General features: G+C 32.2%; 1 protein-coding gene across 1 annotated transcript in view; it reads left to right on the forward strand.

Annotated features, from left to right (window-relative positions):
• Nucleotides 1-27947, forward strand: part of LOC130898794 (3-hydroxy-3-methylglutaryl-coenzyme A reductase) — a 72792-nt gene that overhangs the window by 13113 nt on the left and 31732 nt on the right. The window contains exon 2 of the mRNA XM_057808359.1: nt 22795-22971. Coding sequence (XP_057664342.1) covers nt 22807-22971 — 165 coding nt within the window. The 5' untranslated portion in view covers nt 22795-22806. The remainder of the gene's footprint in view (nt 1-22794; nt 22972-27947) is intronic.

Here is a 27947-nt window from a genome sequence, read left to right on the forward strand (position 1 = left end):
GAGTTTTGTGAACAAATTATGGATCAATTAAGCAACATTCTAGTTTCCTGTTGACGTTTATGTAAAGCGACAAAATTGTAAATATTTAACAGATTAGAATCCACACTAGATGAGAAAAGTCCATATTCAAACGCACACAAAAAAGTTGTGGTTTGAACATGTCTCTTATTATCATTATTGTATTATTCTCCATGCGGTTTTGTCTTGTTTTTTCCCATTCTATTCAGGTCTCCACAATTTTGATCTGGGCTTTCTCCTTCTTCTAATTTCTGTGTCTCTTTATGTAATGACAAGACTACTGCGACTTCACATGCTCTTTTCAAATGCTCTAACCTTTTCATTCTTAGTATTTTCATTCTTTTAATTACGTATTTCTCTCCCAAGTTCCTCTTTTATTCCATAATTCATATGTTATCTCTATTTATTCTTAATCCTCATATTGTTCTTCAATTTCTATTTCTGTCATTGTCATTGTTTCTGCGCCGTATATTGCTTTGTAAATATTCATTCAGTATTTTGCTTTTGAACATTTTATTTGCATGATATGCTCTATTATACTCTATTTGGAGAGAGCGTAAAGTAATAAATGCTCATCATAAATGCAAAACCCTGAAATTTTTAGTACGGTACTTTACGTTCAAAATTTTGAATATTCAAATATGCCAATGATAAATAAGTAACTGGACAGAGATATATTTTCCCCATAATTAACTTCTCACTCAAAACAACGAACAACTTACCTTTTTGCTAGGCCTAAATGAACAGTAGAAACTGATAGATACAGGTTTAGCCATTCAGTATAAATAAGCTTTGGAAAGGCTTTTAAGAAATTAGAGTACATCGTATATTATCGTAACAAATTTCTATGTTTGAATTTATAATTAATTCCAAACTTGTTTTGATTATTTGTTTATGTATATAATTTTAACAACTACTAACTTTCTTTTTCAGTTATATATAGTTTCATAACTGTAGTGTTGAATAATATTTGAATCGATTAAATTTATGTTTTATTTATTTATCGGAATTATACGAGGAGCATTCTCGATACATTATTTTCATTGGAACATTTATCAAATAAAAGAACATCCACATTCGATATTTCTTCGACAGATTTAAACTAATGCACGTTTATGTTATACTTTTTTTGTAAATAAATCTCAATTTCGAGACCAATAATTATCAATTCTAATATGAAAGGTTAGTAACAGAGTCTCCATATTACATTTAAGTGTTTTTTTTGTTTTTTAATTAAAATAAAATCCGGTAAGAAATAGACATGCCAATTTGATTCGTTCTATTGGAAAAGAGATAAAGAACATCGGCATACCATTCTTTATCCTTCTCTACTCGCTTCTGATTGGTGCTTTATTCATAGAGTTAATATTAAAGATCTAATCATAATGGAATAGATAGAGATACAGATGGTATATCGATGTTCTTTCTCTTCCTATCAGAGGCTCGAGCCCCTCTATATCTTTAATATTATATCAATGAGATCACCATTTGATAAACGCCTTGGAGAGAAATACTAGTTATACGACGGTTCTAAAATACTGTTATTTGGTAACACCTATTCAAGACGACGTGAATAATGCTTCGATTTCTTCGATGCGTGATGTTGCGTATGCACGTACTGAACTGGCTGGTGAAAACGAGGTGGCGCGCTTGCCGAGGAAATGAAATCGAAACTCCGATCGACTATGTTGATCTAGCATCTCCCCAGATGACCGATGAAGAACTTGAGGAGTAAATACAATCAGGATCCTCTTTACTGCGTTACTTCACTTTCCGTACGTCACACGAGCTTTTAGAAAAGCTTTTGTTAATCGCCTCTCTCACCCAGATGTAATAGCCCGGGTTCGTCCAAGTAATAGGAGGGGGTGTCATGAAACAGTAGTGAAGGTGAAGGGATGTTGAGGAGGTTGTTCGGGGAAACGGTCGAAGGATGAAAAATGTCGTAAATAAAGTGTACCTGTATTAAAACAAATTTTTTAAAGTATTCCAAAGATACAGGATATTTTAAAAAAAATTGACAACTAATTTCGCGTTTAGCATCTTATTTCTCAATGTGATCGGTTATTTATTAACTGATACTTGATTGTGTTCTCTAAAAAACATCGTTACAAAATAGCGGTTTGAAAATAGCAGCCCATCTTTATTAAACACCCAAATTTATTGAATGAGGGTTGATCTAAATGAAAAATATTTATGAATAAATATAATAGAGATGGGAATACCAATAATGTATTGCTATTTACCTAGTAATATACTTTTCGTTCATTTTGCAGTTTCTCATTAAATAAAAAAAATACTTATAAATACAAGTTTCTTACAAATATCGTCAGTCAATAAGGCTATCAAAATAGCAACCCATCTTTAAAATCTAGACATGTATATTATATGAGGTTGATCTAAACACTGAATGAACAGATTTAACAAGAAATATAATAGAGATGGGAGGAATACCACAAATATTCCACGTTATAGTAACGCCCAAGCTTGATATATTCGTATAACAAAATTTGTTATTCACGAGGATGTATTGATATCTAGTTAGCCTAGACCAGTTGGATGTCCAATTGGAGTATCGAGCCATCATCAAGTACCTGTATTTAAAAGGGTTAGGAGGTAACCAGATTTACGAATATATGCTTAATATCCTTGGCGATAAATGTCCTGGGAAAAATTGGACTGCAAGCTTCAAAAGAAGTAAATTTTCCATTGAAGATGATGACCGATCGGGAAGGCCAATTTCTGTGTCAGTCCCCGAAAATATCGATGCAGTTCATGACATGATTTTATTAGACCATCGAATTGGGCTAAAACGGATATTTGAAGCACTGAATATTTCATATGAATGTGTTCATCATATAGTTCACGTCGATTTGGATATGAGAAAAATTGCTGCAAAATGGATTCCCAAACGGTTGAATGTTGACCAAAAGCGTGCAGGGGTAGAAGCATCGTGTTCGATCTGTGCTCGATTTGAAAACGATGTAGACTTCTCAAATCGAATTGTTACTATGGATGAGACTTGGATACGTTTCTACGATCCAGAAACAAAGCAACAATCGATGGAATGGCGACACTCCGGGTCTCCAAGACCTAAGAAGTTTTGTGTCCAAAAATCTGCTGGAAAAGTTGTTGCTTCAGTTTTTTGGGATTGTCCCGGAGTAATCATGATTGATTTTTTGAATAAGGGTAGAACAATAACTGGAGATAACTATTCGGCATTACTGACCAGTCTACGGGAAAAAATTAAAGAGAAAAGACGCGGAAAGCTATCCAAAGGTGTTTTGTTTTTGCAGGACAACGCCCCTGCACACAAATCTCATGTTGCCTTGCAAAAAATTCTTGATTTAGGGTTTGAATTATTAGAACACCCCCCTTATTCACCAGATTTGGTTCCGTCCAACTACCTTCTCTTTCCTCAACTGTAAATTTTCTTCCAACGAGGAGGTAATAAAAGCTGTGGAGATCTGGTTTGCAGAACAAGAAAAAACATTTTTTTTTGAAAGATTTAGAGGCGTTGTAATAAATGTATCCAATAAAGAGGAGAAAATGTTGAGTAATAAAATATTTTCGCTTAAATACGTGGAAGTAGCTGATTCACACTTTTGTAATTTTCAAAATTTTTTAGTGTACTTAAAATGGATGTCAAATAATGATTTATGTTTGTACTATTACACATTTTGTATAATAGGCAGGTCTTCCTCGTAAATAAAATCATTGTGAGTTACTTGGGAAAACCCAACATTATGTTAAATTTTCTCGGACATCTCTCTATGACATGCGAGCCTTAAATTCGTTCCTTCATTATTAGTAACTCATCCTTCCTGGAAAAATTATAATATACTATTCAATTGTTTTTAACAATTACTTCATCACAATTTGTAACACGGACCGATCTGAATATAAATTAAATGCGAAATTTATTCAAGAAATGCTTTGTACATTTTGTCATGATCGTCATGAATATTTTTTAGAACCTTCCATTTTTGTTTGTAGTATAGTTTTTTCTATAGAACCGCATTAGCTTTTATGAATATTTCTTTGCCATTGTAACTAAAACGAATGAAGAAGCAGTTATATGAATAGGTTTAATTTTAAATCCCTACATTTGTTTCTTCTCTAAGAAAGAAAAGCTATCAAATGATCAAAGTTATTCGACTAAAAGCTATAAAATATACTTATCATATTATTATTAATTTATCACTTTCTATTAATGAATTTTTTTTAAGATATGAATGTAATTACATCGAACTATAATCTTATTTCTAATTTTTCTAACTGTTCATACCCGATAAACCTATTCGCTTATATCTAAATCATTCTATGAACACACTATTTCCGTGATTTCATTAATCGCTATAATTCTGTATATCGAAATTTGAAAAGAGGATTTTTTTTTATTATCATCTTTGCATATTTACAATCTACATCACATGTGAGTATTAAGTAAATTAGTTGTTTGTATTTGACTTGAAAAGGAAGTATTCATTGATGCTACTCCTTAGTACTATTTGTAGAGTTGTAGTAGATCTTGCTTTTACAGTTTGTTATTGAGGTGAAATTTTTCTCAAAGCTCAACTTTTTTGATGCAACGTTCTGAGGCATGTTCCAAGGTTGATCATTCTTTAGAAACGGGTTTTTTATGATTCCGTCTCTCTTTCCAGTGCTATGTGGAGAGTTGGGAGATTTAAAATCACTTCTAGTGCAGCTTTTGGGCAAGTTTTCATGGCCCTAGTTGCACAAAAGCAACCAGTATTTGTACCACAAACCACTGTCCCATATGTGATGGTTGTCAACTACATTCACCGTAGATTCAAAGTTCAATAAACAACCACCTTTAACAAAACCGTTTCAACTGCCGTTGTCTTACACAATCTTTTTCAAATACACAAATTCCACACAGTGTGTATTGTCAAAAATGATCAATTGTATTAAAATTTTATGAGGGATTTGATTTGGTTCTCCGCGTTACCGGTAAATTGTTTCATATTTTTTGTACTTTTCGGCTGAATTAGATGTGACTTTGAGTGAGTCCCGAATAAATTATAAAACTAAATTTACATCACTCAACTTATCAATCTAATACATCTAAAAAATATGCGTTGCTATTTTGAGATATTCTGTGTGATATTTGCCTTGTGTTTATTTACAAAATTTATTTCAACTGCAAATCGTTTGGGAATTTATAATACAGTGTTAGAAATTTCCTGGTAATAAAATGTCCTGATGTAATAACGAATGTGATGACTGAAGACAGGTTTATCACGTGCCTAATATCATCACCAAAGCTCCAGTTAATAGGTCTATCTAATAAATAATGAAAACTACGAAAGATAAATTAACAGCAGAAATATTAATTTTACAAAAATTGAAATAATAGTTTTGCAGAAATTGATTTTTAAATTGAATTTGATATTTATGAAATAAACATGCTCGAATCCTGGACTAGTCTTAATTGAAACACTTAACTGGTATTTAATAGTTATCTAAAAAATATTCCATAAATAAGTCGATAAAATGACATAACGCCATTAGTTTTAATCCTACAGGCCCTTTTGCCCTTCTTTGGATAGTGGTTTATCGTCGTTATTTTCGATATTTCTGTCAACTTCGACGACTAATTTATCTTAGTAGGAAATCATATTTTGTGAGCTGAATAATATACAATAAGATCGAGTTTCAAAAATAAACTGTGTTTAGTCTACGATAAAATAGATTTATATTCATTAACTAATTATCTAAATTTAGAAAATAATTTTTTTAAATCTTTTCTTTCATTCTCATTTTCTTTATTAGCTCTTATAGAAATGATTTCTTACATAATTGATTTTCTTTTTACTACGAGAAATAATTTCACAATAAACAATAATAGTGCATAATGAAGCATTCTCATGTCTGACTGTCAATAATGCTGTCAGCTTTAACTGTCAATTCAAATATACGCATGAGTAAAACAATTTACACCCGCACACTCGAGGTAAATAGTCTTCAGCAAGAAAACCTGAAGCTTCTATTCTTTTTTTGACTTTAGCATTTTAAAGCCATTAGTCTTAGCTTCTTAATGAGTGGTTTGTACAGTTACTTTTTTTATTTCGACAGCGCTGGTCATTGGCACACAAAAACAATCATATGATACATCAGTTAACGTACATTACATATATTTTCTCATACAGTTTGGTGGCTTTAAGAAACTATGATTTTCTTCATTTCCTTCGGGTAGTTAAATGTCTCCTTAAGGTTGGTTTTCATATCAAAATGCTGGTATCCGGTAGAGTATTCTCTGCAGTCGGTGAGGATCTGCTTAACAGTTTCAGGAACTTGACAACTTTAACAGAGAGGACGACTTTCTGACGAAATCAATTAACCGTGAGTAAGTTTCATGTGGTTGATGCGAAGTCTTCTTATTGTCACAGCTTCTCTTCTACTCAAAAAGTTGTAAGTATGTGAGAAGTAGATGGGTAGATGTTATGTAATAATGTAGTACTCTTGCTCCATATATCACGCCAAGAGTTTTTTGAAGTTACCCTTCAGATAATTGGCAAGGTGAACTATGATTTCAGGAGGAATTGCGATCTGCAGATTCGTTTCCAGCAATTCCAGTGTGCGATGGAAGCCAGATGAGAGAGACTGTTATATCAAGAGCAACGAGAGTTTGGTAGATGTCATGAATGTTTTGGACTATTGGATGGTCGGCGAATATTGCTTTAATTGACTGTATGGACTAAGGAAAGTCAGTATATACGGCAATATGTTCAGGGAGAGGAGAGATAAATTTGAAAACTTACTGTATAGTGTAAACACTACACGTCGAGGGTAAGCAGAAAGAATTTATGAGTTCGTGATTTGTAGTTACTGCGCAACCGACACCGGATTCAGCTTTGGAGGCATCCGTATAGAGAATTAGGTCAAAGGATTTTTTATACTGAATTTCTAAGATACAAGGACGCTAGAGGATTCATGTTTGTTGTAGATGGTTAGTGAGGTATCTACTATGGGATATATTTTTTATCCAAGGGGGAGAAGAAGGCAAAGAAAGTGGAATGGTCGATATATAGTTATTGAACTATTTATTTGGTAAAGAAAAAATCAATCGAAAATTGTTTTCTTTATGCAACACTACGAGAATATTTGTTATTTGTTAGTTCAATTAACGTGTTCTCTGGCAAATCGTGGTCTCGGTGGGCTGGGTTTAATTTGGTCTTATTCTGGTTTTTCAGCCACTCCTCAGGTTTCTCTAAGCTCTTGTTGGACTAGCACATCTGTGAGGTCTTAACATTTCAGCGATGTGCTGACAATGAATCGGTCATCTCTCTCGTATGTGCACCTCTTTCTTTGAAACCGCGTCTTCGATGAAAGTTAACAGTCTCTTGATAACGACGGCAAACTTTAGAAACAGCAAATTGATTCATGTCCAGCGCACTGGACACTTCTAGCTGACTCTGACCTTGTCGCAGGTGCTTGAGCAGCTTGTTGTTTCTTTGCTTTGTTTGTTGTTAACAGAGATGTTTATCGGTTGAGGTTCGATGACAACTGATAGTGGTGGATCAGGTAGTTAACCTTTTATAAGGATCATATACCCCTTATTAGCACATGAGAAAATTACTGTGTTATTCAGTTTGGTTATTGCTAAAAGTGTGTTTTTTGGTTTTTATTTAATCTATATTTATCTATAGTATAAAATCTACAATAATATATGCTGTTATAATAAATATTCCACACGCAAATCGATGTACTTCCCGTATAAATGAATCTTCTCCGCATATAACAATAATAGGATCCAAGAATGACCTTTAAGTGTGTCATATTATGTTTTATTTCATCTTGTTTGAACATACTTCTACTACATTTTAATTTTTTGGGTGATAGGGCAGTGTCCGCTCAAGAGAAACTAGTAAGCCTTGACTGATATAATGCTACTAATAATAAATATGGACAATGAATTATTTTTAACATCAGGTTGTCTCAAAGTACAGCATTTGAAAGTTTCTTCGTCCAATTTACTAATTTTCTTACATACAATTACAGGGCGAATCATGAGGAACTTCTACCACATGTGGGGTCCCTCAAGGAGGGTATCATGTGGCTGCTAAAAAAGTCTACCCCTCTTCTTTATTAATTTACAGGGTGATTCGTGAAATTGGCCATACATTCTAATTGGCTTTATTATTTACACAGCTCATTTGATTTTTAAAATATTTTCATGATGCAGTATACTACTATCAAGTATTCGACTGGTATTAGTAGTAGTAAATTCCTGGACAGACTTTGGAAAAATCAATTTAGGGATACGTATTCCATTTTGCACCCTGCATAATATTTATTTATAATGTTATAAGTGATATTTGACAATGTGGGATGGAAATTCGGATTCTATGGGGATCGTTTCTAATAGTATTACAAAAAAGGTATAATTCTATCAATTAATTGTTGTCAGTTATCAATATTCTCTGTGTAAACTAGTTGCTTAAATCGTCCACAAATATAGTAATCAACGGAATTGAAATCAGGGGATTTTGAAGGCTATAAAATAGAACCTTCACTTCCTATCCACCTGTTGCTATAAACATCATTTAGATGTTGTTTTATTACTAGTGAAAAGTGGGGAGAATCCCAATCATGCTGAAAATACATCCTTCATACTGAACACAATGTTTACATCACCACTACACTAATACAATTACACTGTCTGACGTGCGTTTCGATAACCAATGAAGTTGGTTTTGAATGTTGGTGAACTGCTAGAAATAGAAATAGTGTGTTCAGTATGAATATCACCAACGGTTCCAAAAAATTTCTCGGATAACAATGTGTGCGTTGGAAAGCAAATTCGGCAAAATATTTTGGAAAAAGTCCAAATAAACCTGTCTCCTGAAAGGGCTATAAAAAGTGAGGATCTTCGACACGGTAACCTTAAAGGAACGACATTCTAGATCAGCATGAAGACATGTGACATGTTATTCACGGAAATTACTTATTTCGTCTCTTGTAAATTGGACTTCAACTGTAAATTCCAACCTAAAGATTTCATCTACAGGATGTAGTCGCTGAACCACCATATGATCTGAGTACAGATGATATTTTTGTCTAGTGCTTGTTGTAGGGTTCATAGTAACAGCGTCAATATTATCATCTTCCTGCGCTTCATCTATATGTCGTTCTGTTATTCTCGGATTAGGAAGTACTTACCTACTTAAGGAAATCAAAATCAACTCGAACTCTTTTAAATGTAATATATTAGGGAACGTGGCAATGAAACACCAAACTGGACTAACTTTAACATATTTTACGAGCTTTCGGATACTTATGTATTCATTGTCTGGGAAATAATTAATTAATTTTTTCCATGGTTTTGAATTATTAAAATTTAAACGGTCTATGCTCGAATAAACAGCCTCGTGTTTTGCATTAAATACCTTTTTTACAATTTAAACTTTACGTTTGTTGATTAATAATAAATATTGTTTAGATGATTAATAATAAATGTTAATTGTTATTACTTAAAAATGTATTTTTGTATGTGGTTTACCCTTTCCTAGGTGTGCCGTGGACAGAAAAAATTTGCGGAACACTGATATAGAGTAAAAAATTAGTTTGTGGATTAAATTACACTAATTCATCCATTTCATTTAAATTTTCAAATAATTTTTGGAAAAAATACAAATTTTGCTGTTTGCTTCTAAAATAAATGATCAAATTTTAATAATCAAATGAGCTGTCTGAACACCACAGCCAATTATAATTTGTGGTCAATTTCACAAATCACCCTGTAAATTAATAAACGAGTTGATACTGCACATGATATTATCCCTGAGGACTCTACATGTGGTAAAAGTATCTAAAGACCCTGTATAACGTGTAATTATTAATTTGCAATACCAATTTAAGAAAATATGAATATTATTCGATTACTAATTTTTATTATCAAGAACAATACGCAAAATAACCTATAAATCTTATCTGATTGCGATTTTGTTTTAAAACCAGTTCTAAGACAAGCGATGGTAGTAAAATATTTCGTTCTGGCGCTGATAAGTGTGGAAAATTGATTTTGCTGTTAATTTACATCGAACTGAGCGTAAGAAACTTGAGAACTCTATCTCTGTCACACATATGACACCTGTCTCAGGCATGTGCGAATTGTAGACGAGAGTCTGTACTCTGGTTGTAGGTCAATGTATTTCTTTGTTTCCAAATTTACAGATCTTATCATTATACAAAGTGGAATACTACAAATTCTTTATTAATAAATATTATTACAGTTTTAGGAAACGAACATTGCCGAAAAGAATTCTAAATTATAGATATTCAATTTTATATTGAAGAAGCTTAGTCAATACAACTTAATAAATGTTTTAAAATAAAAGAAAAATATCAAATTGGAATAATTTTTGATCAATTATTATCACATTTATTTATTGTAGAAAATAATCATATCTACAGTTTTCTATTTCCCGTCGTTAGTTACGACGAAGCTTGTTGATATCGGCAGCGAAGAGTTCCTTAGACTACAGACCTACGAAAGCTGGTACCAACATGTGGTAGTCACAGGGTGATAAGTTGAAATACCGAACACACATTCAGATTTATCCTGATATTTTGTCTCTTTTGTTTGTGTACGAGGTGTGGCTACGAAAAAAGATTTTATTATAAAAATTATTCTACATTCAACTTTTCTAGTAAGTCTGAGCAGACCCGTTGACGCAAAAGCTTTTGGTCAGGAATCAGATTTTTTGGCACCAACATAGCACAGACTTTTGTCATGTGAAAAATGTTTCTAAAAGTTTCTTTATCGGCGTTTACAGCCTCGGTAATCATCCGGATGCTCATTCGACGATCTGCACGTACAATTTGGTTGATTTCGGTCATTGTTTTCCGAGATGAAACAGTCACAGGACGACCTGGGCACTGGTCTTCTGCAGTGCTCTCACTAGAGCGCTTACACCACTTAAAAACCCGCGCACGAGATAGAGAATTATCCTTATAGGCTTCTTGCAACAATTTATAGCAGTAAGGCGGAGTTTTTTTCAATTTAACGAGATATGTGAGATTGATGCGTTGTTCTACGTTCGTTTTCAAACCTCTATTGCACAAATACGTGCGTAGACAAGATATCTAGATATCTAACGCACTTCTCGTTTTTACCCCACCCGTCTAGGGCGCCCTCTAGGCGCACAGTCTCATCATTTAATAGCCAGACCTCGTATTTATATCTTCAAACAACGAGCTTGTAGAAAAGTTGAGAGATGAAAATCAGGTCATATTGAGTGTAGTAACAAATATTAATAATCAAGCCTAACAAAAGCCGGACAGGTGAAACTCCCCTTATGAGCGATAAGGGAAGTATCACGTGTGTTTTCTTAAGGTTATAGTAGTATGTAGGATTTAGGGCGCAGTAAGTTAACATTCTACGATGCAAATGTTGTTTGGTGTGTCTGGTTCACAGTCGACTAACTTGAGGCTCATTGTCGACGGTTTCGCGGCCATATGTCAACGTTGTCCAGGTGTACTCCTAGAAGTCCACGGGAGGCTTTACGCAGGAGGATACTTATAATATCCATAATTAGATCTGATTTTTTTACGAGTTGGGAATATCGGAAATACGGTATATCAACTAAAACTAGTAGTAAGTATTTTGAAAGTGGTTCACGACGAAAAAAAGTTTGGAACCTTCTGGTTTAGCCCATTTAAATACAGTAGACCTACTCAGTCATTTACTACCGAATTGATTTCGAAAACGTACGTGCGTTAAACGTGCGTTTGTGACGAAAACTATGCCACACTGTTAATAAGAGACCCAACTAACACATAATCCAGCCATAACCTCAAAAATATACGGGCTCCATCTACAGTATTTGTTTCGGTCACATTTGAACAGCCTTTGTATTATTCTTATTCGTTTCAATCAAAGGAATTTATAGTTGACAATTTGATTAAATTACCAATTTTGAATTAACGAAATGGAGTAAACTTTTTCTTTCTGATTTTTTTGTGAAATTACCTCTTTTTTTGATATTGAGTAATTTTCAGCAGTTTTATCCTGATAGGTTATTAGGTCATAATTATGGAATGACTGTATTTGTTATCAAAATATTTAAAAAAAAATCTCACTAAATTCCTTTGTCTTTTGTGTCATATTGTTTAGAACTAATTATTATTCTTCTCATAATTGCTGCGTTCACAAAAGACCGATGGTATAATATTTTTATAACACAAAAGACTATTTCTTTGTTTGTCTATTTTTAGGTAATAATAAAACTTACTAAAACGCTGCCTTTATTCCTGAAGCTTAAACGTAAAAAGTTACATAACAAACCTTATTATTGTTTATTCACAATAAATAATCCAAAGGTCTGTTTTTGGTGTTATTACTATGGTAACTTCCGGAAATTTTCATACCTCACTCATTCTACTTTTATATTACAGAAGGCATTCACAAAATATCTTGATATTTATTGAGTTCTGCAGAAAAAGACATACTTTCTATCATAGTATATTGTTATTCATTATTCAGTTGAAATGCTTATAAAGAACTAGACGGCTTATTACGCATAGCTCTGAACTTGATGCATTGAACTGCTTTAATTAAATCACACCACTGTAGTGTAAGGAGCTAGCAGATCACAAAATGCTACAAAAAGAAAGACTAAAGAGTTTCTCTTCAATTCTTATTTTTTTAGAGCTCCGTAGTAGCTCCTCCTGCTATGCGTCACTTTAATTAAGCACCCCAAATAATCAAAGGTGAAAAAATTATTCTTTTTAAACACCTTGTATTTTTTATAAGTGGAATAATATGTGACTACTCTTTCTATTTAGACCTGACGTCTAAATATAACCGCATCCCCAGTATACAGTCTATACAGAATGTAAAAAAAGAGAGAAGTAACATTTGTCAATGGAATTTTTCCCGTCAGACTGAAATCATTTATTACATACTCCTCTGAAGGAATTACCACCATTTTGTATTTGAAACATAAATAAAAAGCATGAAGACAGACATAGCTGAGCAAAACGATGAAAAAATCTCCGTATTCGCGTATCCGCTTTTAATTCTGAATGAAAATAATTTAGTAGACGCTTCTGAGTCGCGGAAATGTGCGTGTTGAACAGAAAATTTTTTTGTTTTAACGGATTCTATAATCGATTGAAATTGCTACATTCTTATTTATCATTTTATGTTTCTTGTTATACTTTTTTTATCCCCATAATCTTCCTCATATTTCTAACTAGATTTTAAATGCCTCTGGAATAAACTTTTCATTATTTCCTTCAAATTTATATGTTTTTTGTTACTTTTAGAACATTTCCGTGTTGTCACTTTTTATTACAGAAATAGTGGCATTCCTCAGACTTCCAATTTTGTTTCTTCGTCCGATTTTACATTCGTTTATTTCAACAACGCAACCATCCCCACCAATTTGGCCTTCATCTTCATATGCTCGGTCGAAACTGTTGTTTCCAAGATTGAGGCCACTTTTATCGTCTGTTCAAATGAAAATCCTTGTGAAAAACAATAGGTGATGATTATTATTTGACGGACGTTAGTGTGCAATCGTTCGAACAATGTGTCTGAACCTATGGTCTAACGATCTGCCTTTGATTTGTGGCCAAAAACGGTACCATCATTATACCATTAAGCAAACTAGTTGTGCTTGCTGTACTATCTATTGACTAGCACAAGATCATTATTAATGGCCCAAATTTTTGCTTGAGCCTCTGTTGGCCTATTGTTGCTATTTTAAAAAGGTTCTATCTTTTTGGTTCCATCTGTGACTGGGATGATGTTATTTGTGAATAATATGAGAACCTAAAAATAAAAAATTAATCATCAATTGATGAAACATTGGATTATTCAATAACTACTTACAATTTTGAAAGGATTCTTTTTAATTTTAATTCAAAAAACCAAACCACAAAAAATGTTTTAAACTTGCAATGTTTTATTTGCCACTCATCCAATGAACGAGCAAAATGGCGGATATTTCTGCTTCTACTTACTTGCTCACGAAATGCGGGAATTTCGAAAATATCGACGTCTCCTGTGAAATTTCATTGGCGTTTTTCGGCCCAGATGGATTCCGTATACCAACTTTCATAAAGCATGTCAAACGACTGGATATTTGAATGAAAAAACATCAAATTGATATGTTATTGCCCAGAATTTCTGTGGGTACGTTTCTGTTCCAATTCTGAGAAAAATCCGGATTTAAGTGGCCATAGTAGTAGTATATTAATTCAATTCCTGAGATAAATTAATTTCTTTCAATATTTTTAAAATTGTGACGTGTTTTTGTTAATAAAGTTCCGAGAGTAAAATATGTAATTCAGGAAGACTTATAAATATTTATTAGAAATAAATATTGAAACAATATAAAAACCTGATAATCAAAATTTAAGTGACGTTAGAAATAATGATTAAATAAATTCATCTTTTACGAATTAAAACCATTGAGTGAAATGATTCGAAATCGATTGGTGTTACACGCAAAATATGCATTTTCATGCAGATCTTGTAACGTTCAGGGCCGAATTCAGCAATTATATTACTACTTAGACAATTTGTTGAGCAATCATTGACCTATTCTTTATTTAATACCACTCGTTTGTATACAGTATATCTAGTTTTTGCTTATTATACAAACAATTATGCCCAGCGTTTTCTAAATAAAATTAATGATCAAGGCTTTACACATGTCAATATTATTATTTACAAGTTAGAAAATATAAAAACAGTCCTAGGAAGTAGGCGTTATTTGCGTTAAAGAGAGAATTATTCAAAACGCTGCACTGCTCTCTTTAGACGTGATTGTGCATTAAAAATTTAATGGGAAGTGTTGACGTCATCAAATATTTTTATCACCTTGTTGGTATAACTGCATTACTGTCAAATGTCCTTGCTACTTGATTATTTTATGTTTCTTATATTTCTTATTTGCAACGTATTTTACGTTTAACTTATGTTTTGATTTCAATAGTTACATTTCTCTTACTTGTGTATTCTTTCTTAGAGCTTATTAGTTGTTTTGTGAAAGCAAAATGTATCTTCAGTACCTAACTTCAGGGGGTTTGTTGTTTCAACCATTTAAATTACAATATACTTAATACATAAGTAAAGTGTAAAGGGTTAAGAGGTAAGCAGATTTACGAAAATATGCTTAATGCCCTAGATTATCAATGTCCTTCGTATGCGACCGTGAAAAATTGGACTGCAAGCTTCAAAAGAGGTAAATTTTCCATTGAAGATGATGACCGATCGGGAAGGCCGGTTTCTGTGTCGGTCCCCGAAAATATCGATGAAGTTCATGACATGATTTTATCAGACCGTCGAATTGGGCTAAAACGGATCTGATCTGAAGCACTGAATATTTCATACGAACGCGTTCATCATATAGTTCACGTCAATTTGGACATAAGAAAAATTGCTGCAAAATGAATCCCCAAATGTTTGAATATCGACCAGAAGCATTCGATTTGTGCTCGATTTGAAAACGATGAAGACTTCTTAAATCGAATTATTACTAAGCATGAGACTTGGATACATTTCTACGATCCAGAAACAAAGCAACAATCGATGGAATGGCGACACTCTGGTTCTTCAAGACCTAAGAAGTTTCGTGTCCAAAAATCTGCTTGAAAAGTTGTTGCTTCAGTTTTTTGGGATTGCCATGGAGTAATCATGATTGATTTTTTGGATATGGGTAGAACAATAATTGTAGATTACTATTCGGCATTACTGACCACTGTTGCCTTGCAAAAAATTCTTGATTTAGGATTTGAATTACTAGAACACCCCCCTTATTCACCAAATTTGGTTCCGTCCAACTATCATCTAATAGGAGTAGAAGGCTATCATTATCATTGTTGAGCCTCTATTCTAGCACAGGTCCTGCAAACATATAATGGGTCTTCTGCTTCGAGTGACATATACTATTTTTTCTTCACGCGGAGGTGTATATGGAAATTCTTCTTAAGAGATTTTTACGATACAATTTTTAAAACTGACAAACAACAAATTAAACAAAAATTAAATGACACTTGGTTACAACGCCCATGATAAAACGTTGCTATCGTTTCTCATTATTTTGTTACTTGAAGCGTTCATTATTTTACTAGTAAAATACGCTTGAAGAAAAAGCTAATTTATATTTGGCAGTATCCACTTTTAGCAAATAGCTACCTACACGTTTGGGAATTTTGGAAAAAACTAATCTTGATTACAATTGACCGGTGGGGGTTCCATTGTATTCCCTAGTAATATCAAAACCAATAAATATTAAAAGAGTTTCCAGATATGTTCACAATATTTAAACATTTAAAGTAAAAAGACGAAAATAGATAGATTAAAAAAATATACGACGGCTGACCTGACTTCTATCCTATCATTCAACCTGCAAATTACTAATTTACCTATAATATGACTTCAGTATCTAAAAAATATCGTTAAATACATTGTTGGAAATAGCCGGTGATCAATGGGGCTAAAATCTGAAGAAATCCCAACCCAACAAAGGCTCCCTGAGCTATTGCAGACCCGGAATTTGGGGAGCAATAGCACTACATACCTCGGTATTAATGGGTGCACCATCTGGAATGATTTGGGTGTACCACTAAACCTTCATGATTACACCAGACATTTTCCGCTCAAATCCACCTCTCTTTGCGACGGGTTCTGTTAATTGTCTTTTATCTAAGAACTGATTTTCCATGTTTGGGTTGCTTGGATAAATCCATTTTTTCGACCAGCTTTCAACAGGGTAAGGATCCGATTACACATGACGTTTCGCTTGAATCCCGGTTGGCGATGGTATCTTTAGAAGGTCCAAGGGATCTGCAAGTACTGGTTTTCTACTGCTGCCCTTATAATCTTAATATTCGACGCAGGAGGACAAGTTGAGTGCAAACGATCTACAAGCAAATAAAGTAAAGCACTCTTCATAGAATTAACAAGTTACGAATGCTTAAATTAAGGCGTAGGAATTTTCACACATCAAATTTTTTGACAATGATGCATTCTTCTTCTTCATTACCCACGGGACACCTTCTCTAAAATTGAATTGTAAGCAACTTCTACAACAAAAACATGAACTTTTTGAGTAGAAGGAAAGCTGTGACAATAATAAGACTTCGCATCAGCCACACAAAACTTACAGCTATTTGATGTCGTCAGAAAATCGTCTTGTATGCCAAGAAGACACTTAACTGCCCTACAGAAATGAAGAAAATCCGAGAGTTTCTTAAAGACACCAAGCTATATGAGAAAATATAATTAATTTATGTGTTGTAATAGATTTTGTTATTTAACTTATGTTTGTTTTCGTGTGCCAATAGCCAGCGCTGTCGAAGCACGTTAAATTGTAATAAAAAATAAAATTGTTTCCACCGCTTACTTTTTGGTGGTGATTTATGGGGTCACGCATCTAGAGCACTTAAGTTTGAACCATCTTCCTCATGTGCTTCCTACATGTGCTTCATTAGGATCAATAGATATTTTGGCTTATTCTTATTCTTATTATATTTCTGCTTATTGTTTAAATATACAGAGGTATAATAAAAATGTGTCAAACAATTTTTAGTTGGTAAATTTTCTGAAACTGCTGAAGTTGTTCATGAACAATAAAAGGAAAATAATAAAATATAGTGGAGATATCGGGAAAGACTTGAAGTAGTACTTTTTTTGCAACAATCAATTGGTTCAGAACGGAAGCTGATGAATGTGGATTTCATAGACAATAACATTTTTTTGTACGAAAGCTTTTCATTTGAGTTTGTTTGCCTGACACATTCTTAATAATTTAGCGTGCTTATTAGCTATATTATCTATTTTCCAGGTAAAATATTTACGACTCATTAACTATTGAACATTTATTGATACATTTACGACGCCATTATTTGAACAATGAAGGAATTCTCAAATAAAGTTACATAATTATTAACTAAAAAAATTCTTGATTATGAATGAGCTATTTCTACATTTTTCTCCAAACAAAAAGTATTATACAATTTCTACCTTTGTGCAACCACAAGATATCTTGTTCAAATATTTGAGGTACCAAATAGAATGTTTTTAAACTGACATATGTTGAAAACCGTGAAAAAATTATGTGTATTCCGAGTGTTGTATGTAATTAAATGGTTCACTTAAAAATAAATATTTAAAACTCCGAATCGCCGTTCTGAGAACGTTTCTGTAAATAATTATATGGTACCTACATATAAGACAATTTGACAGTGCCAATATTTAATCAGTTTTCTAGTGTTATGATTGATAACACCTCATAGTTGTATAACCGATTTCTTGTATTTGTCGTGAGGTGGAGGAATGAACTGTTGGCGATGTAGATGTCAAAAATTTATTAATACACGTGTGAAAACAAAGATTCGATATCAATCATTTCTTAATATAATCAATCATAAGTCAATAAGAAGAGACATAATTTTACTTCATCAAAATTACTAACATGATGATGATTTGAACGTTTTATTTATTTTACGTAGTATAGAAATAAAAATTTTCCCAAAAATGAGGTTCTGTAGAAAGAACTGATCATAAAATCATTAGTAAAAATGGATCAATGATTCTTGACTTTTCGTAAACTATTAACGAGTTAACCGGATCATGATTTGAGAAAATTTAATAAATTCAAATGAATATATTGAATTTTCTGTACATGATAAACGTTGCTGACTCAATTCTGAGGGTGGTGTACTTAGTTTCTTTAGTGGTGCTTCCTAGATTTAACTTGTATCAACGAAAAATTCACTCCAAAATCCCTTACGATGATTGGTATTATATTGGGTAGAAAATTCTTATGGTAAATTCGTAATGTATCACTAAGATCTAAGATCAAAGCATTTTAGATGACTCCTCCTTGAATTGATTTAGAGATTTTCTCATATCTACCCTAGAAACTGAATTTTCTACATATAGTACAGGAAAGTTAGGCAAATTTGAGCTAAAACCTTAAATTAAATTGAGCGGTTTTGATTCTCTAGATTCTGGGAGGTTTTGGGTTACTGAATAAGTCTAGCAATTGTTAACAAAATTATGGGCACGGATTTTCGAAATTTTGGGACTCGTGATTTTGAAAAGCCAATAACTCGAAAACTATTAAGAATTCGAAAAAAACTGCCGTAACAAAAAATGAAGTGTACAAAATTTTCTACAAAAAATTATCCCAGTTACTTGTTGCTAACCTCAAAATTTTCCCCTTAAAATGAGTTTATACCCTCAAAAATATTTTGAAATGCGAATAAATAGAAAACTATGAGGATTTTGAAAGAAAAGGCTGGAAAAAAAATATACAGCACAAAATTCTCTACAGATTGGTATGAAGTATTTTTCCTAATCTCAAAATGTTCACCGTTAAATGGATTCATGTACTCGAAAAAATTTTGAATGGCGGATAACTCGAAAACTATGAGGATTTCGACCCAAATTGCCGGGACAAAAAAATGTGAAGCATAATAATCAAAACAAAAAAGGTTTTAATTTTTACCTAACCTCAAAATTTCCATTATAAAATGGGTTTAAACGCTCAAAAATATTTCGAATCGTGAATAACTCGGAAACTACGTATTCTAAAAAAGTGCCGGAGCCTAAACTGTGAAACACAAAATGGCCACCCACATTTTTATGAAAGAGAAACTATTTAGAAGTCTGTGAATATTGAAATAATAATCAATTAAGAACGAAAATAGTGTTGATAATTGCGTTAGTTCATTTGAAACCAAGAAGTAGTTCATGTGTGTTTTATACATGAAAATATTGATAATAACACAAACGACAAAACTCTGGTTGGATTTGCTTGTTTATATGGTGAGTGATGAAATATATCCATTGAAACTTCAAGTGTTTATGTGCTCATTATCTCGCTAGATTTTCGAAAATTTCCTGAGTCGAAAATCATGCTAGCTTACCCTAGTAGAAAATAGAGATTTTAACCATCATGATGCATTTTTATTTATTGAAAACGAAGTAGTTTTCCAAGAGCGGAAATGTATGTATGTATGTAGTTGAGCTACATAAGAAACACTACCGTCCATTTTACTATAAAGAGCAGCCATTTTTAGCTTATTAGGGAAATACGGAAAAATCAATCCGAGTCAGACGGAACTATTGGTTACAAAACGGAAATTTTGGAATTTCTAACGTTCGGTTGAAAATCTCGTTGTGGGTTAGAATCCACAATCAGCTGATAGCCCTAAGGTCTTTCTGAAGTTAATGTGAATGGAGATATTGGTTGATGATAAAGTAATTTCGGTTTTTTAGTATAAAATGAAACATTTTTATAAAGAAACAATCATATATTTTATATCAAGCTTCTTAACTAGCACAAGACATTTTAAGTGTTATTCAATTGATACATGTAGCCTCTTCTCAACCTCTCGATCATCTTCAATTATGTATAAGTTTTATTTGGTCATCATCAACTTCAGTAGGCCGACCAGAACGTTGCTCATCTTTGAGGGAAAAATTTACGGAACGGAATCAATTCTGGCACGTGTGCTTTGTTAAGCAATCAGCAACATAAACTTGACATATTTCTTTGTGAGCCACAGCAGCTTGTTTTATTTACAGAAATAAAAAAGTAAAATAAGCCGAAAATGTTCGTTTCTGTACTCCAATCCACAACTAATAGAAATCACGCACTAGTTGCTTCTAAAGTTACGTCAATGTGACCAACATCACGTGACACATGGCAAAGTACAGCATTAACATAAGTTATTCAAAAGATAAATCAAGTAAAAAGCGAAACTACTTAGTTTCCAACCTTATTTTTAATGACAAATGCCGATTAATCGTGTGCATACATGAATTTTGAATAATTTATCTAGTTAATATGGAAACTTGAATTTAGCCAAAATGTTGCAATTTTCTGTTTCGTCGGCAAATAGCCCCATTACCAAAAATGCCTAATTTGCTTTGCAATTTTACTCTCAATGCTATCAAATTATAATATTATATTATAATAAATTGCTTAAAACATGTTTGACAAAATTTGTTTGTTTGATTTAATTAGTGGGTATATTTGTCTATGATCTGAAGGACTCGCGACCGATGGGATCTCGTCCCCATGTGCTGCCGTCTATTGTATGTGAATATTTTTAGAAATGATCTTTTGTTAAAAAAATATGATCCTGCGTCACTCCTTTTTTTTGTTACAAAAGCACTTTTGTGTGAAATTAAATGATAAACATATTGAAGTTAATTCAGAGTCTGGCTCTGATTGAAATTTGACGGATGTTAAAAATATGAAATTATGACGTTTTCATTGGAGAAACTGGTATTTTTTGTTTTATTTTCAAATTCCCATTCAAATTCATTCAAAATGTTTCTTTTTGGATAAAATACAACTTACCGAAGACGGGTGGAAAAATGTAGACTATATGAGATCAAGTACAATTTACTCCTCAGCCACTCGGCCAACATTATGTTCGAAGTCGGATAGAAAGTTTGTAAAATATAATGCCGGTCATCAATTAGCGAAAATCTTATATTCACAAAAAAACTAAGAGACGCCCTACTGCAAACTAAATAGTAAACAACTTGTCCAGGTCAGCATTACAATATTTAATTTTCAGAATCAGTGAATCATTTAAAAGTGTAGATAAACAACAACATTATACAAAAAATTAATCTCCTAGAATTCCTAAATAAAACCCGTTACTAAATCGAATAATACTGAGAAAATATTGAATGTAAATAGGATATGATACATAATTCCCAATATTTTTTCTATAATCATCAGGTAGATACGTTTTGTAGGGTTTCCGGTTCATATTCAGTATTATTGGGGTGTGTTAAAGATCAAATTATTCTTCAATAAAAGTTTTGTCGATAATAAAGTATGTGGCAACCGTGGAGTCAATATCAACCATCAACAAGTCTATTCGCAGATTTGGTGAACGTCGTACTAGACTAGAGCCTAGCACAGAGAGGCTAACCAGTTGAAAAGAAACGGCATCATCTATAAATGAATACTTGAAAAGTGATTCAAGCAAATTTCCAAAAAATCAAACCTGATTCTTGTTTACTCCAATATGCGAACAATCTACAGTATGTCGCATCAAACATAATGTCAAATCTTCAAGGTATACTTGCGGAATTGAAAATGAAGCATATGCTTGAGGTATTTTCGGTACAAACTTTAGGAACATTTAAAAAAATTGTTCTAGATATAAAAACAGTAACAACACTTGAAAGTAGTGATAGTAAGTTGTAGTGAACTAATATATGTAACATGTACCAGTTTTAGAGTTACAAATAAAACAAATTCATCTATGCATTTAATTTTACTGAAATAATATTCGCTTGTTATATTAAGTACAACTCTGAACAATTCTTAATGATGGATTATTTATCTACGTTTGTAAGCCGATTATGGTTTTTCAAAGTGAAAAAATGTTCGCTGTTTGATGACTGGCATATAAAGTATTCTGTGTTAATTAATAAGGGTCGATTTGAGACTTCCAATTCCCCCAAAATGATTTATCGTTCATGTCAATCCATGAGATTGATATTTACTACTTTGGGAATGATAAAATTATTTGCCTGATTGCAGAGTGAAAATAACATAAAACATAAACCACTTCGTAACTTCAAATTTAAAATACTATCACAGGCAATGTAATAAATTGGATAGGAATTTTGTTTACACTGATGAATGTCAAATATTTTCGTTTTTAGTTTAATAATTGATTCTAAAATTATAAATTTAGGTTATTTCCAACTTTTTTCTAATCTTAATATTGATAATCTGAGAATTTTTGTTTTTCTTACAGGGGACGTTAAAGATGTGGGACCGGTATTTTGGTACATACGGTGAGTTTTGTGCTTCACATCCATGGGAAGTGATAGTAGCTACATTAACCTTAACGGTGCTATTAATTGTCGATCAACAACAAGCAACACTTCCACCAAAACCGACTTTCAGATTCTGCTCAAAATGTTTGAACGAAGTAAGTACCACCATCTTTGAATATTAATGCTGTTTGTAAAATTCAGTAAACATATATTTTTTTGTACTATTTCGAATTCTAAAACCGAAGTTGAGATGTATGATCAAAAAATATGGTAAAAGATTATTGTAGAACCTGAATCTATTTAAAGCGCTCCCAGTTATCCGCATTATCTGCTAGGTATAGCGTCTTCAGGTGTTCTGAGGCATGTCCCAGGGGTTGATCATTCTTTAGGAACGGTTTTTCTTCGATGATTCCGTTTCTGAACATTCTTCCACGCTTTCAAGTACTATGTTCACTGGAGAAGATGTAGGAGATTTAGAATTACTTCTAGTGCAGCTTTTGGGCAATATTTCACACTGCCTCAATATGGACCAATGAATTGCTCCTTTATACTGACAAATAACAGGAATTAACATATTGTTCCCTAAACAGCCAATCAGCGCTAAAGGCATTCTATACTGTAGCTACTATGAGATTATGTGTGAGCTCTAATAACAATAATCCATTCGTTGGATCGAATAAAAGGCAGGAAACTGCGGAGAAATTTTATGTCGCTGTGGCAGTTTATGAAACGAGTGTATAGTATAAGTCTTAGAGAATATACTTATCATAGTTGATTTAATCTCTAGGCTGGAGAATAAATCTAGATTTTGAGCATCACGATAGTAAAATCTATCTATCTATCTATATCACTTTGAATTTGACCGTTTGCACACTAGATTTAGCATCATGCGACTTCTGGTTCTTCTCAAAAATTCTTCCTGACATTGATGATATCATGAAAGCGTAAGTCCGAAAGATGCTTCAAAAAATACTTCCAGTAATGGTTCAGTTTTGGAAAAAGTGCATAGTAATCCAATTTTAAAGGAGCTATTCACTTTTTTATAAAATAATTTACCATATTTATTGATCACATAAATTTTATCTAGGCTTGAGAAAAGAGAAGAAATTCATTTAACTACATGATGGTTTGCATTCAAATGTGAGGGCGTAGATGAAATTTATTAATTAGTTGATATCGTAGGTTTTGAAATTTGATAAAAAATTTTGATTCAAAGTTCCGGATTCATTCCAAATAATTTTTTGAAAGTACAGTAAGGAAATAAAACTCCACAGGTCCTACGGTGCTTCAACATATCAAAAAAATTACCATTCACACTGATATTTTTAAAATATTCATAAAAAACAATATTTTTAAATATTGGATAGTTTTTATGTGTCCCATTCCACTTCAAATTAATCTCATTGTTTGAATTATTTTTATGCGAAACCAGAAGCTATTTTTTGTTAAAAATTAATTGAACATTCTTCAAGAGACAATCAGTATAAAGGAGATAGCGCTAAGCGAAAACATAGCATCGAATGAATTTTTGAAATAAACTCATTATACGCGAGTAGAATACGATTACTACGACTACTGAATATTTTTGTTGGAAAATTTTATTACATTATTAGAAACACTATTATTTTATTGTAACAACTACGAGAACCGTTCATTTTTCAACCTCCGATACGCTATAAATAAAAGACAAGTTGATATAAAACAATAATTTTATTATCAAAAGATTGGTACACTTACGGTTACTTTTCAGCATAATCACCGGAGAGATTGAGACATTTGTCATATCTGCGGAAAAGCTTTTCAATACCCTTCACAAATAAAGTTGCCACCAATGAAATCAAGTAGAGTACAAAACAGTCCTTAAAACTTCTAGAAATTCCGTAGACAAAGCAGTAATGGTGAATGGCTATTTTTAAACTTTCGACACCATTCACGCATAACACCATCACATACGACTCATTCTCCGATGGATTTCTTCAGCACTATTGCCTTCAGCCTGTACGAAACAAATCACACTTCGCAATTCACATTTGACAGGAGCATCAATAATGGCGGACATGTTTACGTGGCTGTAGCACAACGCCGACTGACGCCTGAATGTAAACAATGGTGGAGTGTGTAATACGAGAGTTTCGCAGTCACCTCCATTGCATATATCCACAATAATTATCACAAAAGTCTATATATTATTTTAACAAATATTGATAATAATCTTTGTTGCCATTTCAAAATTCAAATGCCATATTATATACTTTCCTTTACTTTTCTGACAATAAATTTGATTAGGCAACTTCAGCAGCTTTTCTAATTTCTGATGATGTTAAAGTTAAGTCATTTTCATATTCCGTCTCCAAGTTTAGTTGGTTTTTAAACATAAAGTATTAAAACACAATAATGTTGTTGAATTTTGAAATTTAGTTTGTTTCAAAAGTTATTTCGATTTAAAAATTGTTTCGCAAACCGTGGTACTTTAAAAAACAGATATACGTCAACCAAATTCATGTCGTTGACAGCTCAGCGTTAATGTTCCATGATTTCAAAATGGAGATCCCAGTTTCGAATCTAGTCTAGGAAAATTCACTTTTTCAATGTTTTTTATATGTACAGAACTAAATTGAGAATATAACATAAAAATCGACTTTTAGTAAGAAAACAATATTATATAACTTAATCAAGAAAGTATCTGATAGCAGTGATTAATGATTCATTAATCACTGCCGTGTTAAATGGGTATTGTTAAGGTCGAGCAACCTGATGTATAATGGGTACATTATACATCAGCCGTGGATATTTTGAAACGTGTAAATTTTTTTAAAGCAAATGAACATTTGAATAGGAATATTTACAACGCCCCTCGTAATAAAACTGTTTCAATTTCGTATGTGTCCGTTTTTTTTACAATGTTTGAAGCTTAGATCATTAATTCTTTGAAAAAGTGAGAATTTCTAGTTCTTCTAGAAAATGAACTTGTTTATTATCATAAATATATAGATAGCACTTGGAGTGTTGTGTTTTGGTTCTAGTAATTCTATTACATTAAGCAGATGTTCGCTTAGTGTGATTTTTTTGATTGAGTTATACAGTAACTTCTTGAGTGCTTTTCGAATCTCAAAATTACCTACTATCTGACCCACATAAAAATAAATATCCATTTAGGGTGTAAAAGATACGGGGTTTGAATGTAACGAAAGAGGTACAACTCAAATTTTTCGATAACTTTCTGAGTCAAGTCAAATCCTCGCAATTTTTCACTTTATTCAGTTTCGTTGATATATAATTTTTTAAATACGTTAGATATTGTTTCCTAAAGACGCAAATCCATCATTTTCTATATGTGGTCGTATAAAAAATATTCGTTAGGGTTCAAAATTTTCTAAAATCCCCATCGCTTCTCTAATGCTATAAATAAATAATTCCTTCATTAGATATTTTAACAAAATAGCAAATTTCACAAGTGGAATTTTTTTTTGAAATATTAGAATTATTTATTTATACCTACGCTTTCTAGATAATATAGCCATAAGCCAATTATATTACTTCAGAATTCCATTATGAAATCTATCTAATTATTTGACTCTTCACCTTGAGTTAACGATGCATTCATTGTAAATGATTTTTATCTAATAATACTTTAAGAAAAATCGAGCAATGACCTTTTCAGACCTATTTTTAAAACAAGTACCTCAAGAGGTATGCTTCTCAATACTTTTATGGGGTAATTTATTCTAAAATATCTTATTTACAAAGAGGGTGGTTGAAATTTATATGCGCACTCGAAAGTATTCTCTGACGCAAATCGGTAAAGTTTGATTACTCTAAAAATCAGATTATGTCTAGAAAAATAAAGGTGTTTGTAATATCTAGTTTTATTTTTGAATATCTATACCAGACCATACATTATTTTTCTATAATAAATGGAATGTTTTAAATTTTCACTTTAGCAGAATAATGACATTAATCACTACATATATATATATATATATATATATATATATATATATATATATACATATATATATATATATATGTATATGTATATACATATACATATATATGAGTGTTTTAGTAGTGGGATTGTGGCAAAATTAAACACGAAACTCTAATATATGCCAAGCTTTCGAATACTTACATATAGGAATCAATTAATTAAGAATTTGGTTGTGACATTTTGTAATATATTTTTAAAAACATTACATTCATCAAATTCAATATTCTGGTTACCATAGAAATCGTTATTAATTTTCATTGGCTAGATTATGAATGACGTTGTATTTTATAGGTTAGTTTGTTGTGAATGATGGTGAGATTGCTTAGTTTATGAATGATATTAAATTACGTTGTTAACAGTAAAATTGAATTTCAATATATATTGTTTATAGAAATAGACGTTTTATGTAGTTTTTCTCAGTTACCAAAACATTGGCAGATTCATAATTCATATAATGTCCTTCATGGTAGACATGTGTCTCTTATAAACACCTATAATTTGCTATCGCTTTTGTGAGACGTTAGCCAATTGGTGAGTGACCTCTTCGACTGACCAATGTACTTCTTGTCACAATTTAAAAACAAGGAATCTCATATACTATGTTAGGTAATTTATTGGTTGGTGTTTCATCTTGTATTTTAGTAAAAATAGATCGAATATAAAATTCAACGTCATTCATAATCTAACCAATGAATATTAACAATCATTCCTATAACAACCATAACCAATAACCTTAATATTTTTATCAAGCGTCAATTTGAATATTGAATTTTTTGAATCTAATAATTATTATGAAATGTATCACACCGCAATTCTGACCTAATTGATTCACAGATGATGAATACAGTATTTGAAACCTCGGAATATATTAGAGTTAATACACTTGGGTATATATATATGAGAGGGTTCCGCAGTAAGGATTATTAACAAAAGAAGTAGTTTCACGCCAAGAAGCCAAGAAAAAGGAGTGATTCGCTGCGTGAGTAGGCAGATTGAGACCACGGAATCGGATCAGTTGTGATGATGGAACCTTAGTAATAAGAAAATTATATAATTTTTAATAGTGTTGATATTTATTAGAGATAAGTAGCGGGAAAACTATGATACTAAACTATAAGGGCAATTCAATGGATTCAAAATATA

The sequence above is a fragment of the Diorhabda carinulata genome, chromosome 1 (genome assembly GCF_026250575.1).
Source record: "Diorhabda carinulata isolate Delta chromosome 1, icDioCari1.1, whole genome shotgun sequence".
Classification (NCBI taxonomy): Eukaryota; Metazoa; Arthropoda; class Insecta; order Coleoptera; family Chrysomelidae; genus Diorhabda; species Diorhabda carinulata.